Raw genomic sequence first — 13310 nt, forward strand, 5'->3', positions numbered from 1 at the left:
CTTTCTTCTATGGTGCCCTATGGAGTTGCTCAGGAGGCACCTTACCCTAGAACTGGAGGTTAGATGATGAGGATTCAATGCTCTCCATCAACACCTGCAGGAAGGTAAGTGGTAAGCGAGGGACCGGAGAATCACCTGTGGGAGGTTCTGCAGCGGCTAGAACATCAGCCGCTCCATCCCTGGCCCTCCTAGACAGGCCTGAGGACCACGTGGTTAGGCAGCCTGTATCTCCAATGGTAAAAATTCTCTGACTTATGGTGGATCATCAAGGATCACTGATTCTAGTGTCTGCTTCCCTTATTACTATATCCCTAGGCTTTTGAAAGAGTGACATTTAGACATTACTTCCCTAGAGGAAGCAATTCCTGCTTGGAATACCTAGAGTGGCTTCTCTTTTGCTGTACAAACCCTGGCAGATGCCATCACCCACACTCCTCAGGTGTAATGATATGGGAGAAAGGGAGTCAGTCAGGAGATCGGGGATCCTCCTTGTCCTTCTCCCAAAGCCCCCATGACATTCAAATTGTGGCTGCCTCTGAGAAACTGTCTGAACATGTGCAGGCATCAGAGAAGTAGTGGGGGCAGCCCAGCCCCTCACTTCTGCTTCCCTGGTGGTTTATGCTGACCTGTGACACTGTGAGCGAGTAGCTGTTAGACTGCACGCAGTAGTAGATCCCAGCATATTCAGGCTCCAGGCTGCTGATGGTAAAATGAAGTGTGTCCCACCACTGCCACTGAACCATGACAGGACCCCAGTTTCCAGCTTGGATGCTTCATAGATCAGGAGGTTAGGAGCTCTCCCTGGTTCCTGCTGATACCAGTCTAACCACTTGTTAATATTCTAACTGGCCCAGCAGTTGATGGTGACTCCCTCTTTTGGAGCCATGGACAGGATGGCAGGAGACTGGGTCAGCACATTCTCTTTATGGGAGGCTGAAACCACCCAGGAAACATCAGCAGAAGTTCAGGATATGTACATGGAAGTCACCAGTATCTAGTTAGGTAGGACAGAGAATACTACTTATTTTTAAAATAAGCCAAATTCATCTGTGGAAAGATTCCCAATGAAGAAAGAAAATCAAGATGGAAAATTATACCCCAACTTTAACCTGCCTTGTCCAAATATTCTCACCTGGAGCCCAGAGGAGCAGAAGGCCAAGAACTGTAATGGAGTCACCATCTTGCTGCTTTTGATGGGTCCAGTGTGTTCATGCCACACACCCAGAGACTCTGTTATTAGACTCTGAGAGGCTGAAACACTTCAGATCTAAGAGGAAGTAGATACGCAAATTATGGGACATTCTTATTAAGTACTCAAAAATTAAGTTTGTCAAAAGAATCCCCCCAATGGGCCCCATTCTTCTCTGGGTGTGTTAAGTCTCCTTCTGGCCATGTGGACGTTTTGAAAGTACTTACCCCATGCTGGGCCAACTACAAGGTCTACCAGCAGAGGGCATGGCATATGATGTAAAGCAGTAGCAGGGAAGAGCAGGTCATATCCTCAGTCTCGGCCCAGGGTTCCATTGACTCCCTGCTCTCTGCTACAGTGCGTTGTATAACCATCCCCCAGAGCATCCCGCCAGACCATACTCTATCAATTACATCCTGTTAATTGCACACAATGAGCAAGAAATGGTGAGAACTTCGCTAACTTGCAAAAATACATATGCTCCAACAATGGGATGCAAGCCCTACTAAAATTCATGTGGCCCCCAACCCTGGTGGCTATGTCGGGGTCCAGATATCTGGGGAATGTGGGCACATTCTCTCCAAGGTAAAGGACAAGTGATTGTATCTTGTACCTCCAACTACTGAGGTTGAAGCACAGTATCTTGTTGAGTGTCGAGTGTTGAGTGTTGAGACAACACATTCCACACTTGGATAAGCTACACCATTCCGTTTATCAGCTAATTTTGAAGTCACCAGTGTAGAGTGGATGCAGAGTCAGGACGGACTCCATATCAAGCTTAGGTCTCGATGTAAGTGGCCCTATCATGTGGTCCCTATGACCTCTCCTATCATTTGGTGGTACATGCATCTGTGTCCAGGAAGGACGTTGTGGACACTATGGCAAGCCCAGATGAAGACTCCTAGATAGCACAGACTTCTCGGTTCTTCATCAAGACTTGGCCCTTCTCACAAATGCCTTATTCACTGTCCAATGAGCAGTTCCCAGCATAGCACAGGCCCCGGTATACCTGTCCACGGAACATCAGTTAACTGTGTGACGGTGTCGTTCATCCTAAACCAGAAACGTCAGACACACCAGATTGGGTGGAGCCCAGCAGCAGATAATCTCAGAAAGGAGATAATATTTTCTTTAGTATTGGACCCAACCAGATTCAGTGGGCACACAATTTATGGGACAAGTTTCAGATCACCACAATACTCACCACTCTTCCCAAACACTCCTGCATGACCTTTTTTTTAGCCACATGAGGCTTTATACTTAATCCGTTTTCTTTCTTTTTTTTTTTTAAAGATTTTATTTATTTATTTGACAGAGGTCACAAGTAGGCAGACAGGCAGGCAGAGAGAGAGAACGAGAGAACGAGAGAGAGAGAGAGAGAGGAGGAGGAAGCAGGCTCTCCACTGAGCAGAGAGCCCGATGCTCGATCCCAGGACCCCGGGATCATGACCTGCGAAAGGCAGAGGCTTGAACTCACTGAGCCACCTAGGCACCCCCTTAATCCATTTTCTTATTTCTGCATTCTTGCTGCCCAAGCCACGCAGGGGCCTCCTCTCCTACTATTATCTAATTCCCAGAGGCAATAAAAGACTTGCCCAAGGGCGTACGTTTGATATGCAAGCCAGACAATCCTGAGTCCAAATCCTACTCCTTTCCTGTCAATGAGACCAGCAATTGTGACATTTCCCTCTACCCAAATCCCTCTGGGTACCAGAGGACAAGGGGCACACCTATAGTCCGCAGCCTGCTGAAATTTTCAAACTCTCCAATCTTATGTGTGAGTAGTTTGTTGACTTTGCTTCTCCACTACTTCTCATGAAATACGCAGTAATAATACAGGCCAGCAGTACTCTCTCTGCCTGTGCATCTCACCTTGTTACTGCCTGTGTCTCTGTGGGGCTTGCTGTGTGTTCTGTTCCCAGGGGACTATGCATATAATAAAAACTTCTTACTGCATTGTAATAGCTCTGCTGTCTTTGATTCTTACCACAACTCATTGAAAACACAGGGCCTCCCAACCAGGAAATAGGGAGAAAGGGCTCCAGGATCAGCCCTGGTTCGAATCCTATGTTGATGAAAGTTAAACTGAACAGCTCCCATACCACTGTGTAATGAAATAAGATGTTTTTTTTAGCAGACTCTCAAAGAGCACAAATGGTCATTGACTTAATGTGGCTGGGGAAGTAAGGACATGGATGGCCTACAGGGTGGCTGGCTAGGAAAGGCCTGGAAAGAAGAGAGTGGAAGGTAAAGGAGGAAAGATTAGAGGCAAGAAATTATCCACTACATATCCTTTTTCTCCATATCCTTATAACTTTGGTATTTCTTGGGTTTATTTATATATTTATAAATAGATACTGAATTTTATCCAATACTTTTTCTGCATCTGTTGAGACAATCCTATGATTTTTACCCTTAAGTTTGTTCATGTGACATTCATGCTAATTTTTTATGGATATTGAATGATCTCCTTGCATCTCAGGAATAAATCCTACTTGATCATGGTGTATGATCCTTTTAATGTATTGTTGAATTTGGTTTGCTAATATTTGGTGGAGGATTTTTGCATCTATGTTCATCAGGGATTTCAGCCTCCAGATACAGCCTTTCTGTTTTGGACACCAAGAGCTACAGCTTTGTCTCCCATCCCCTCCCGCTCCAGGCAGGGCTGGCCCCCCAGAATGGGATCCAGGAGGGGAGGCAGATGCACATAGCTCGGGCTACTTGAAAATACAGACACATGACAATGTGGACATGCAGCTTGTTCCAAACTGCACGTAGGTGAACAAATGTTTAATTTCAAACCCTGTTATTTGCCCTATAAATATGGCCCTTGTGGGGATTCCATTGGAAGCGACCCTGAGGGGAGAACACTCTGCTCAGGCCTCTCAGTCAGGACTCCAGCCTGGTTGTCTCCACGGGGCTTCCCCAGCTGGTGACGTGGGGTGTTGTAAGTACCCAATAGGAGGTGAAGTGGCCTTATTCTCATTTCTTGCCTACTATTCCCTTCCTGTATGTGCATATTCCTTTCCTCTTCTGTTTCTGTTAGTTTTTCTATAATAATTAGAAAGTTTTCTTTCCTTTTTGAAGCCGAAACTGGGCTGTGGTGAATCTTTTGTGAGCACGGGAGATAAGGGCTCCTGATGTAAATGTTCATCACGCTAAAAAATACCTTGGCAGCAACATCTAAACTGGCATTGACCATTCCACTAGGCACCCGAGCCTACTTTTGTTGACACAAAAAATTATCCATCATCTAGAACAAATTCAGGAGAGGAATGATGGGTGAATTGACCCTTGGTGAGGGTGAGGTGTGGATCCCCAGGCAGGGTCTACTTGATAGAGGCTCTGTCTGGGTTTAGGAAATGGCTCATGTCATGAAGCAGTGCAGCAGCTATAGGGACCCACGGAACAGCCAGGGTGCCACCCGACAGAGGAAGCCTTAGGCACCTGCCCCACTGAGAGGAAAGTTGGCAGAAGTGTTGTGGTTGGACTTGCAATGCACCTGAAGCCTCCACAGCCTCTGCCCTCCTCACTGGGACTGCATGCTCGTTGTCTTAAGGGAATCCCACCCCTGCCCCCTTCCCTCTGTTTAAGAAGGAACAGCAGGATGAGGAACAGGTGCAGGGAAGTGTATATGATATCCAAGCCACATTGTGCTGACTACTCAAACCACTGCAGGGAACTGAATTTTCTTGAAGGCACCTAGATTTCATTCATTGGTTAATTCAACACAAAACAGAAATATTGAAAAGATAGAATAACTAAAATTCAAGATTCAGTCTTCCTGTACGCCCAATGAGGGTCCCACATGTCTCCCTGAGTGAGGAAATTCTGGCCTGTCTTCCATCACTCATCTCTCTGGATCTTGCACAGCTCCCGGACCCGAGGTCAAGTGTTTGCCACATCCTTACCCATCTGCAGGAGAAAAATGGTTTCAGAGCTAGTTTTGTTTTTTTCCAGTCAGATTTTTTATAAAAAGTTGGGCCCAAAGATCTCCACTTTCTTTTTGTGCCTTCCAATTCTTTTACCCCTTCCTGCCTCCCTTTATTTGTTTCCCAGCATGTTTTTTTATTTACCTCAGTTACTGAAATGAAGAGCCAAGCTCACCATTTCTAGAAACTGAACCCATTTAAAGATTTTTTTTTTTTAAAGATTTTATTGATTTGTCAGAGGGAGAGAGAGAGAGAGAGAGAGAGCACACAGGCAGACAGAATGGCAGGCAGAGGCAGAGGGAGAAGCAGGCTCCCTACTGAGCAAGGAGCCCGATGTGGGACTCGATCCCAGGACGCTGGGATCATGACCTGAGCCGAAGGCAGCTGCTTAACCAACTGAGCCACCCAGGTGTCCCTAAAGATATTTTTAAATTGAAAATGGAAGCTCTTCATTCGATCTTGTAGCAGTTTTTCATTTTAGAACTGGTAATTTGTTCTCAAAGCTTCGAAGTTGACTTTTGTGTGTTCCTGTTATACAGTTCTATTTTGGAGTTATTTTTGGCTCCTTATATTTCCACTGGGCACTTTCGCAACCCACTGATTATGAGATTTGCTTCTGTTCCCCCTGACTGCTTTGCATAAGCCCCTGCAGGCCCAGACCAGTGGCTCAGGCTGTATAAAAGGGGCCTTTGTTACAGGAGCTGAGCTGCATTGGGCAGGCAGGGGCAGTAAGATGACTTCACAGAGGCCGGTCCTCCTCTGCTTGTTGCTGTGGGTCTCAGGTGAGAAGCTGAAAAGTGCCATAATCCTTCTGGAGTAGTGTCATTTTAAACAACTTTTAAAGATACATAATGAGAAACCGTGGTTATTTCCACAATAGACCCACTGAGGTACTGCCATGTGGTACCATTAGGAAGCACATTTGCAATGACATATTTCAGCATGAGGGGGATAAAGTGTGTCTGTATCACCATTTTTCTGATTGCAGGTTCCCATGGGGAAATCACGATGACTCAGTCTCCAGGCTCCCTGGCTGTGTCTCCAGGTCAACGGGTCACCATGAACTGCAGAGCCAGTCAGAGTGTTAACAACTATGTAAACTGGTACCAGCAGAAACCTGGGCAGGCTCCCAGGCGCCTCATCTATTATACATCCAACAGGGACACGGACATCCCAGACCGGTTCAGCGGCAGTGGGTCTGGCACAGACTACACCCTCACCATCAGCAACCTCCAGGCCGAAGATGTGGGAAACTATTACTGCATGCAGTATGATAGCTCTACACCCACAGTGCTTCAGCCTCGAACACAAACCTGCTACTCGGGGCCGCAGGTCAGGGAGGTTTTGCTGAACCACCTACTTCCTCTTCGCTCAGCCCTGAACATGTGCATTCCACTATCTGCTTGAGAAGTCACTTCTGACTTACTCCTTGCAGGGCTTGTATGGCTCAGCATAAAATGAAGAGATCGGGCTTTTACTGCATCCCCCACCCCTTAAAAAAGATTTTATTTATTAATTTGTCAGACAGAAAGGGTGCACAAGCAGGGGAAGAAGGAGGCAGAGGGAGAAGCAGGCTCCCTTCTGAGCAGGGAACCCAATGTGGGACTCTGTCCCAGGATGCTGGGATCATGACCTGAGCTGAAGGCAGCCACTTAGCCGACTGAGCCACCCAGGCATCCCTCCTGCATCCCTTTTTGTGGGAGGTTAGTGAAGACAAATGCTGTGAAGATATCTTAGGAATGGTGCCAGGGGGTTTTGTACCCCAGGAAGCTGCATGTTTTCCAGGGTCCCACAGGAAAGAGTGAGCCAGGAAGGTCTGTCTTTAGCCTCTGACAAAGGGCCGTGAATGTTACACCCTGCGGGTCAGTTCTCCCTTCTGCTCCTCTTGGACTCTGGGACATTTCTCTTTTATTTCCTCATTCTCTTTTCTTCACTCTCCATCACCCTCGCACTCTGAACCTTCCCAGGATGAAACCTTTGAGCTCTCCTATTCAGAATCTCCCACGTGGAAGGTAGTGTCCCTTTCGCTTTTTCCTTCCATGGGCCCCGTTTCCCAGCCTTCCTGGGCAGTGTCCTGAACGTTCATTTCTGCACCAGCTCCTTTCCTATCTCCCTTCTCTATTTCTCCCAGGTATACTCATTCTCACATAGGTAATTCTCTCATTTTTTAAAAACTATTTTATCTATCTATTTAATGTGGGGTGGTAGTGGCCGAGGGAGATGGTGAGACTCTCAGGCGGACACCCTGTCCAGTGGGGACCTGTGGGTGGGAACTCTTAAGGTCTCACCATCAGAGGCCTGTAGGCCAAAGGTGCAGTCCATCACTGTTGCCAGCAGGGGGCAGCCACCCACCCACAATGTTAGAAACAGTAGCAATAACTCCATCTGTGGGCCCAGCTGTGCTCCCTTGGATACCCTGAATGTCATGGACTCTGCTTCTGAGTCTGGGAGACCTCACTGTGGCCCTCTGTGGTGTCTGGGCTTGGCCGACTGTCAAAGATGCTTGGCTTTCAGAGGGAAGAGGAGGAACAGGTTCTGGAGAATGAGTCTGTTCTCAGTGGTCTCAGTTTTGGGGGCAGCCTGGGTCATGAAAGGGAAGGTGCAGGTGTGATGCTATTCCTCCAGAGCATTACTCTTTTTTTTGTTTTTGCTTGCTTGTTTAAGATTTTTTTTTTTTTTTTTTTTTTGTCAGAGAGAGAGCATAAGTGAGCAGAGCAGCAGGCAGAGGGAGAAGCAGGCTCCCTGCTGAGCAGAGAGCCAGACATGGGGCTCGATCCTAGGACCCTGGGATCATGGGCACTTAACTGACTGAACCACCCTTGTGCCCACCTCCCCCACTTAGGTGATTCTTGTAACAAAGTTACTTTCTGCACTACCCCATAAGGCTTTCTTTGCTAATGAGATTGAATTAAGCCTGTCTGGACAGAGACCCATAAATAATGCCCTGGACCAGATGTACACACATCTCACAAAAGCAATGAGAACCTTCCCTCTCCTCTGCTCCACTTCCTTATACAAATGGAAGGACTGCAGAGACTTATAAGCCAGGACCTCCTCACTCACACCCTGCTGATTTGTATCTTCCTCTTGAAAAAATAATCCTAAAATTTATATGGAACCAGAGAAGACCCCCAATAGCCAAAGCAATGTTGAAAAAGAAAACCAAAGCTGGTGGCATCACAATTGCAGACTTCAAGCTGTATTACAAGGCTGTCATCATCAAGACAGTATGGTACTGGCACAAAAACAGACATAATACCCATTAACAGAATAGAGAAACCAGAAATGCCCCTCAACTTTATGATCAAGTAATCTTCAACAAAGCCAGAAAGAATACCCAATGGAAAAAGAGAAAATCTCTTCAACAAATGGTGTTGGGAAAATTAGACAGACACATGCAGAAGAATGAAACAGGACCAGTTTCTTAGACCGTACACAAAAATGGACTCAAAAATGGGTGAATGACTTCAATGTGAGGCAGGAACCCATCAAAATCATAGAGGAGAACACAGGAAGCAACTTCTGTGACCTCGGCCACAGCAACTTCTTGCTAGATATGTCTCCAAATACCAGGGGAACAACGGCAAAAAATGAACTATTCGGACTTCATTGGGATTAAAAAGCTTTTTGGTAGAAAAAAGTGGTGGTAGAAATACAAAAGAAGGAACCATGAGAAAACAGTTAAAGCCTACATCGCACCATTATTGTGCTAGTCAAGGTCAGACAACCAGATATCCAGAAAAATAAAAGTTCATAAAGAAGAAATATTTATCTATCTATCTATCTATCTATCTATTTAATATTTTGAAAGCACGAGGAATCGAGTCAGTGATATTGTAATCGTACTGTATGGTGAAAGATGTGGCCATAGAATAATGTATAAACTTGTTGAATCACTATGTTGTGTAGATGAAATAGTAGAGCCCTGTGTGTCAATGTGGCTAAAACAAAAAATAGGGGAAATGCTTAAAATCTGTGATCCAAACATCTTCCATAGGAATCCAAAGAAAAAGAAGTTCTTGTTCAGCGTCCATGTTCCAGGGGTCTTCTGAATTCACCTCCTCCTATGGACACATGGAACCTACAGCTACACATGGAACAACTTCCACTGTGAGACATCCAGAAACTAGTCAAGGGACTCCTAAACATTGGGTTAAAGAGGTCATAGCCACATTGATCACGTGCACAATGCTGGGACACATTTTTGCCATAAAGTCCACCTCCAACAGAACAGTATACCATTGGAAGGGAACTTGTAACTCCCAGTTTCCCTCTGAAGAGCAAAGGGTTTGGACCCAACTTCTAGTGCCCCAACTTGCAAAGCTTCCACCTGAGGAACTGGCCCCCAAACACCTCAATCTGGAAGCCAGAGGTGTAGTGCACAAAGAGCCCCCAAGAGAATAGTAAAGAAAGAAATAAGGAGCAGACGGAACCGCCCAACTCCCATTCTTAGCCTCAAAGAAGCCTATTTTTAGATCTTAAAGGCTCCTGCCTAACAGTTAGGCTTCCAATTCAGAACACATCTATGGACTGACTGCATTCCTCCCTGGAAATCGAGGAAGCCTGTGTTTGTACTCTGCATTCTCTCTCTGCCCAGCTCCAGGTCCCTGGTGTCTCCCTGGAAAGAGCTTGTGCACTTGTCTGGTATCCTGGCAGCCCTTGACCACCTGGCTCTGTTGTCCAGCAGGGCTGAAGTTCTCAGACCCACAGGGCTAGAGCAAATAGAGACAAATAAGTATTTTCAGAAATAATACTTGTGTGTTAGAACTGGCAAAGTCATACTGGCAATAAACTTGCAAATATTGCAGTAAGCTCACAATAAACTTCCAAACAGATGAACTTGCAAGAATAATATTTGTGTATTATAATTTTAAGTAATACTATACATGTGTATAATAGATGGTAAGACTTTATTAATTTGATATATTGACTAAGTATACGATTTTTCTGGATTGCTTTTCTGCAATTTCATTTATTATGGCACCAAAATTTGTACTTTTAGCAAACTCAATTTCCATATGTATTTGAAAATAATAGTGTCTTTTGGCAGATACAAGAACTCAAATAATATTCAATAATTTTTAATTTTGAAAAGAAGATGGAAAAGAAGATAAAACCCTGAGTTTGGAATATTTTATTGCCTGCAACATTATGATGCCTTCTGATTAATTATTTTGAACTATAAATTTTGATATGTCTAGACATGATGAACCACTTCTAAAAAAATGACTTAACTCTTCACACCAATTAGGTTTGTGTAAATCTGACTTAATGTTAGATACAAATATGTACAATATCTTAATGTTTCTCCTGACATTTCTTGCAATATGTAGATATAAAAAATGAAACTTACAGTAGCTCCATAAGTATCATACACTTCAAAATACCTGTTTCATGCATTCTAACTCTGTTCCTTTAATTACAACTAATCTTAAAATTGTCTTATTAGATTGTTTTGTATGAAGCGTCATATAAAATAATGCTTTTCATCAAATGTGACAATATTCAAATTTAACATTTACTTCTAGGACTGTGGCTACTTAGTTTACATTGCCATAGCAGTTTTGAAAACCGAGATCTTAAATTCCCTGAAGGTTTCTCATAATTCTTCTTTTTAAAAGATTTTGCTTATTTTTGAAGTATACAAACAAAAACAGACAAATACAAAGACTGATAAAAGTATATGACAAGAGAAAAAAAATATATCCAAATAAAGGAAGAACCTCGTCAAAAAGAACCCCATGTGTAAGATTTATATACTGATTAGACCTATATCTAGTAACGAGATTGAAGCAGTGATCAAAAATCTCCCAAAAAAACAAGAGCCCAGGATCTGATGGATTCCTTGGGGAATTCTACCAAACTTTTAAAGAAGAAATAACACCTATTCTCCTGATGATGTTTCAAAAAATTGAAGCAGAAGGAAAACTTCCAGACTCTTTCTATGAAGCCAACATTACCCTGATCCCCAAACCAGGCAAAGTCCCTATCAAAAAGGAGAATTTCAGATCAATATCACTAATGAATATGGATGCTAAGATTCTCAACGAGATCCTAGCAAACAGGATCGAACAGAACATTGAAAAGATTATCCACCATGACCAGGTGGGATTCATTCCTGGGCTACAAGGATGGTTCAACATTCGCAAATCAATCAGTGTGATAGAACAAATTAATAAGAGAAGAGAGAAGAACCACATGGTTCTCTTAATCGATGCAGAAAAAGCATTTGACAAAATTCAGCATCCGTTCCTGATTAAAACGCTTCAAAGTATAGGGATAGATGGAACATTCCTGAACATCATAAAATGTATCTATGAATGACCCACAGCAAATATCATCCTCAATGGGAAAAAGCTTGCAGCCTTCCCATTGAGATCAGGAACACGAAAAGGATGCCCACTCTCACCACTCTTGTTCAACATAGTATTAGAAGTCCTACCAACAGCAATCAGACAACAAAGAGAAATAAAATGTATCCAAATTGGCAATGAAGAAGTCAAACTCTCTCTCATCATAGATGACATGATTCTTTATATGGAAAGCCCAAAAGACTCCACCCCCAAACTACTAGAACTCATACATCAATTCAATAACGTGGCAGGATACAAAGTCAATGTACAGAAATCAGTGACTTTCTTATACACTAACAATGAAAATACAGAAAGGGAAATTAGAGAATCAATTCCATTTACTCTAGCACCAGAACCATAAGATACCTGGAAATAAACCTAACCAAAGAGGTAAAGGATCTGTATTCGAGGAACTACAGAACACTCATGAAAGAAATTGAAGAAGACACAAAAAGATGGAAGACCATTCCATGCTCTTGGATCGGAAGAATAAACATTGTTAAAATGTCTATACTGCCTAGAGCAATCTATACTTTTAATGCCATTCCAATCAAAATTCCACCAGTATTCTTCAAAGAGCTGGAGCAAATAACCCCAAATTTGTATGGAATCAGAAGAGACCCCGAATCTCTAAGGAAATGTTGAAAAACAAAAATAAAACTGGGGGCATCATACTACCTGATTTCAAGCTTTACTACAAAGCTGTGATTACCAAGACAGCATGGTACAGGCATAAAACCAGACACATAGACCAGTGGAACAGAGTAGAGAGCCCAGATATGGACCCTCAACTCTATGGTCAAATAATCTTCGACAAAACAGGAAAAAATATACAGTGGAAAAAAGACAGTCTCTTCAATAAATGGTGCTGGGAAAACTGGGCAGCTATATGTAGAAGAATGAAACTCGACCATTTTCTTACACCGTACACAAGGATAAACTCAAAATGGATAAAAGACCTCAACGTGAGACAGGAATCCATCAGAGTCCTTGAGGAGAACATAGGCAGTAATCTCTTCGATATCAGCCACAGCAAATTCTTTCAAGATATGTGTCCAAAGGCAAAGGAAACAAAAGCAAAGATGAACTTTTGGGACTTCATCAAAATCAAAAGCTTCTGCACAGCAAAGGAAACAGTCAAGAAAACAAAGAGGCAACCCACGGAATGGGAGAAGATATTTGCAAATGACAGTACAGACAAAAGGTTGATATCCAGGGTCTATAAAGAACTCCTTAAACTCAATAAACACAAAACCGACAATCATATAAAAAAATGGGCAGAAGACATGAACAGACACTTCTCCAATGAAGACCTACAAATGGCCACCAGACACATGAAAAAATGTTCATCATCACTAGCCCTCAGGGAGATTCCAATTAAAACCACATTGAGATACCAACTTACACCAGTTAGAATGGCCAGAATTAGCAAGACAGGAAACAACATGTGTTGGAGGGGATGTGGAGAAAGGGGAACCCTCTTCCACTGTTGGTGGTAATGCAAGTTGGTGCAGGTTCTTTGGAGAACAGTGTGGAGATTCCTCAAGAAATTAAAAATAGAACTTCCCTATGACCCCGCAATTGCACTCTTGGGTATTTACCCCAAAGATACAGATGTCGTGAAAAGAAGAGCCATCTGTACCCCAATGTTTATAGCAGCAATGGTCACGGTCACCAAACTGTGGAAAGAACCAAAATGCCCTTCAATGGACGAATGGATAAGGAAGATGTGGTCCATATACACTATGGAGTATTATGCCTCCATCAGAAAGGACGAATACCCAACTTTTGTAGCAACATGGATGGGACTGGAAGAGATGATGCTGAGTGAAA

The 13310-nt window shown here is 43.5% G+C and overlaps 2 gene segments (V, D, J or C); one reads left to right on the forward strand and one right to left on the reverse strand.

Moving 5' to 3' along the window:
* The window catches only part of LOC106004692, a 253961-nt gene that overhangs the window by 143321 nt on the left and 97330 nt on the right, over positions 1 to 13310 (reverse strand).
* LOC106004805 lies at positions 5797 to 6546 on the forward strand. The segment is given in 2 exon segments: positions 5797 to 5906; positions 6113 to 6546. Coding segments are annotated over 2 exon segments (468 nt in total).

The sequence above is a fragment of the Mustela putorius genome, unplaced genomic scaffold, assembly GCF_011764305.1.
Source record: "Mustela putorius furo isolate JIRA1106 unplaced genomic scaffold, ASM1176430v1.1 tig00000281_pilon_pilon_pilon, whole genome shotgun sequence".
NCBI classification, from domain to species: domain Eukaryota; kingdom Metazoa; phylum Chordata; class Mammalia; order Carnivora; family Mustelidae; genus Mustela; species Mustela putorius.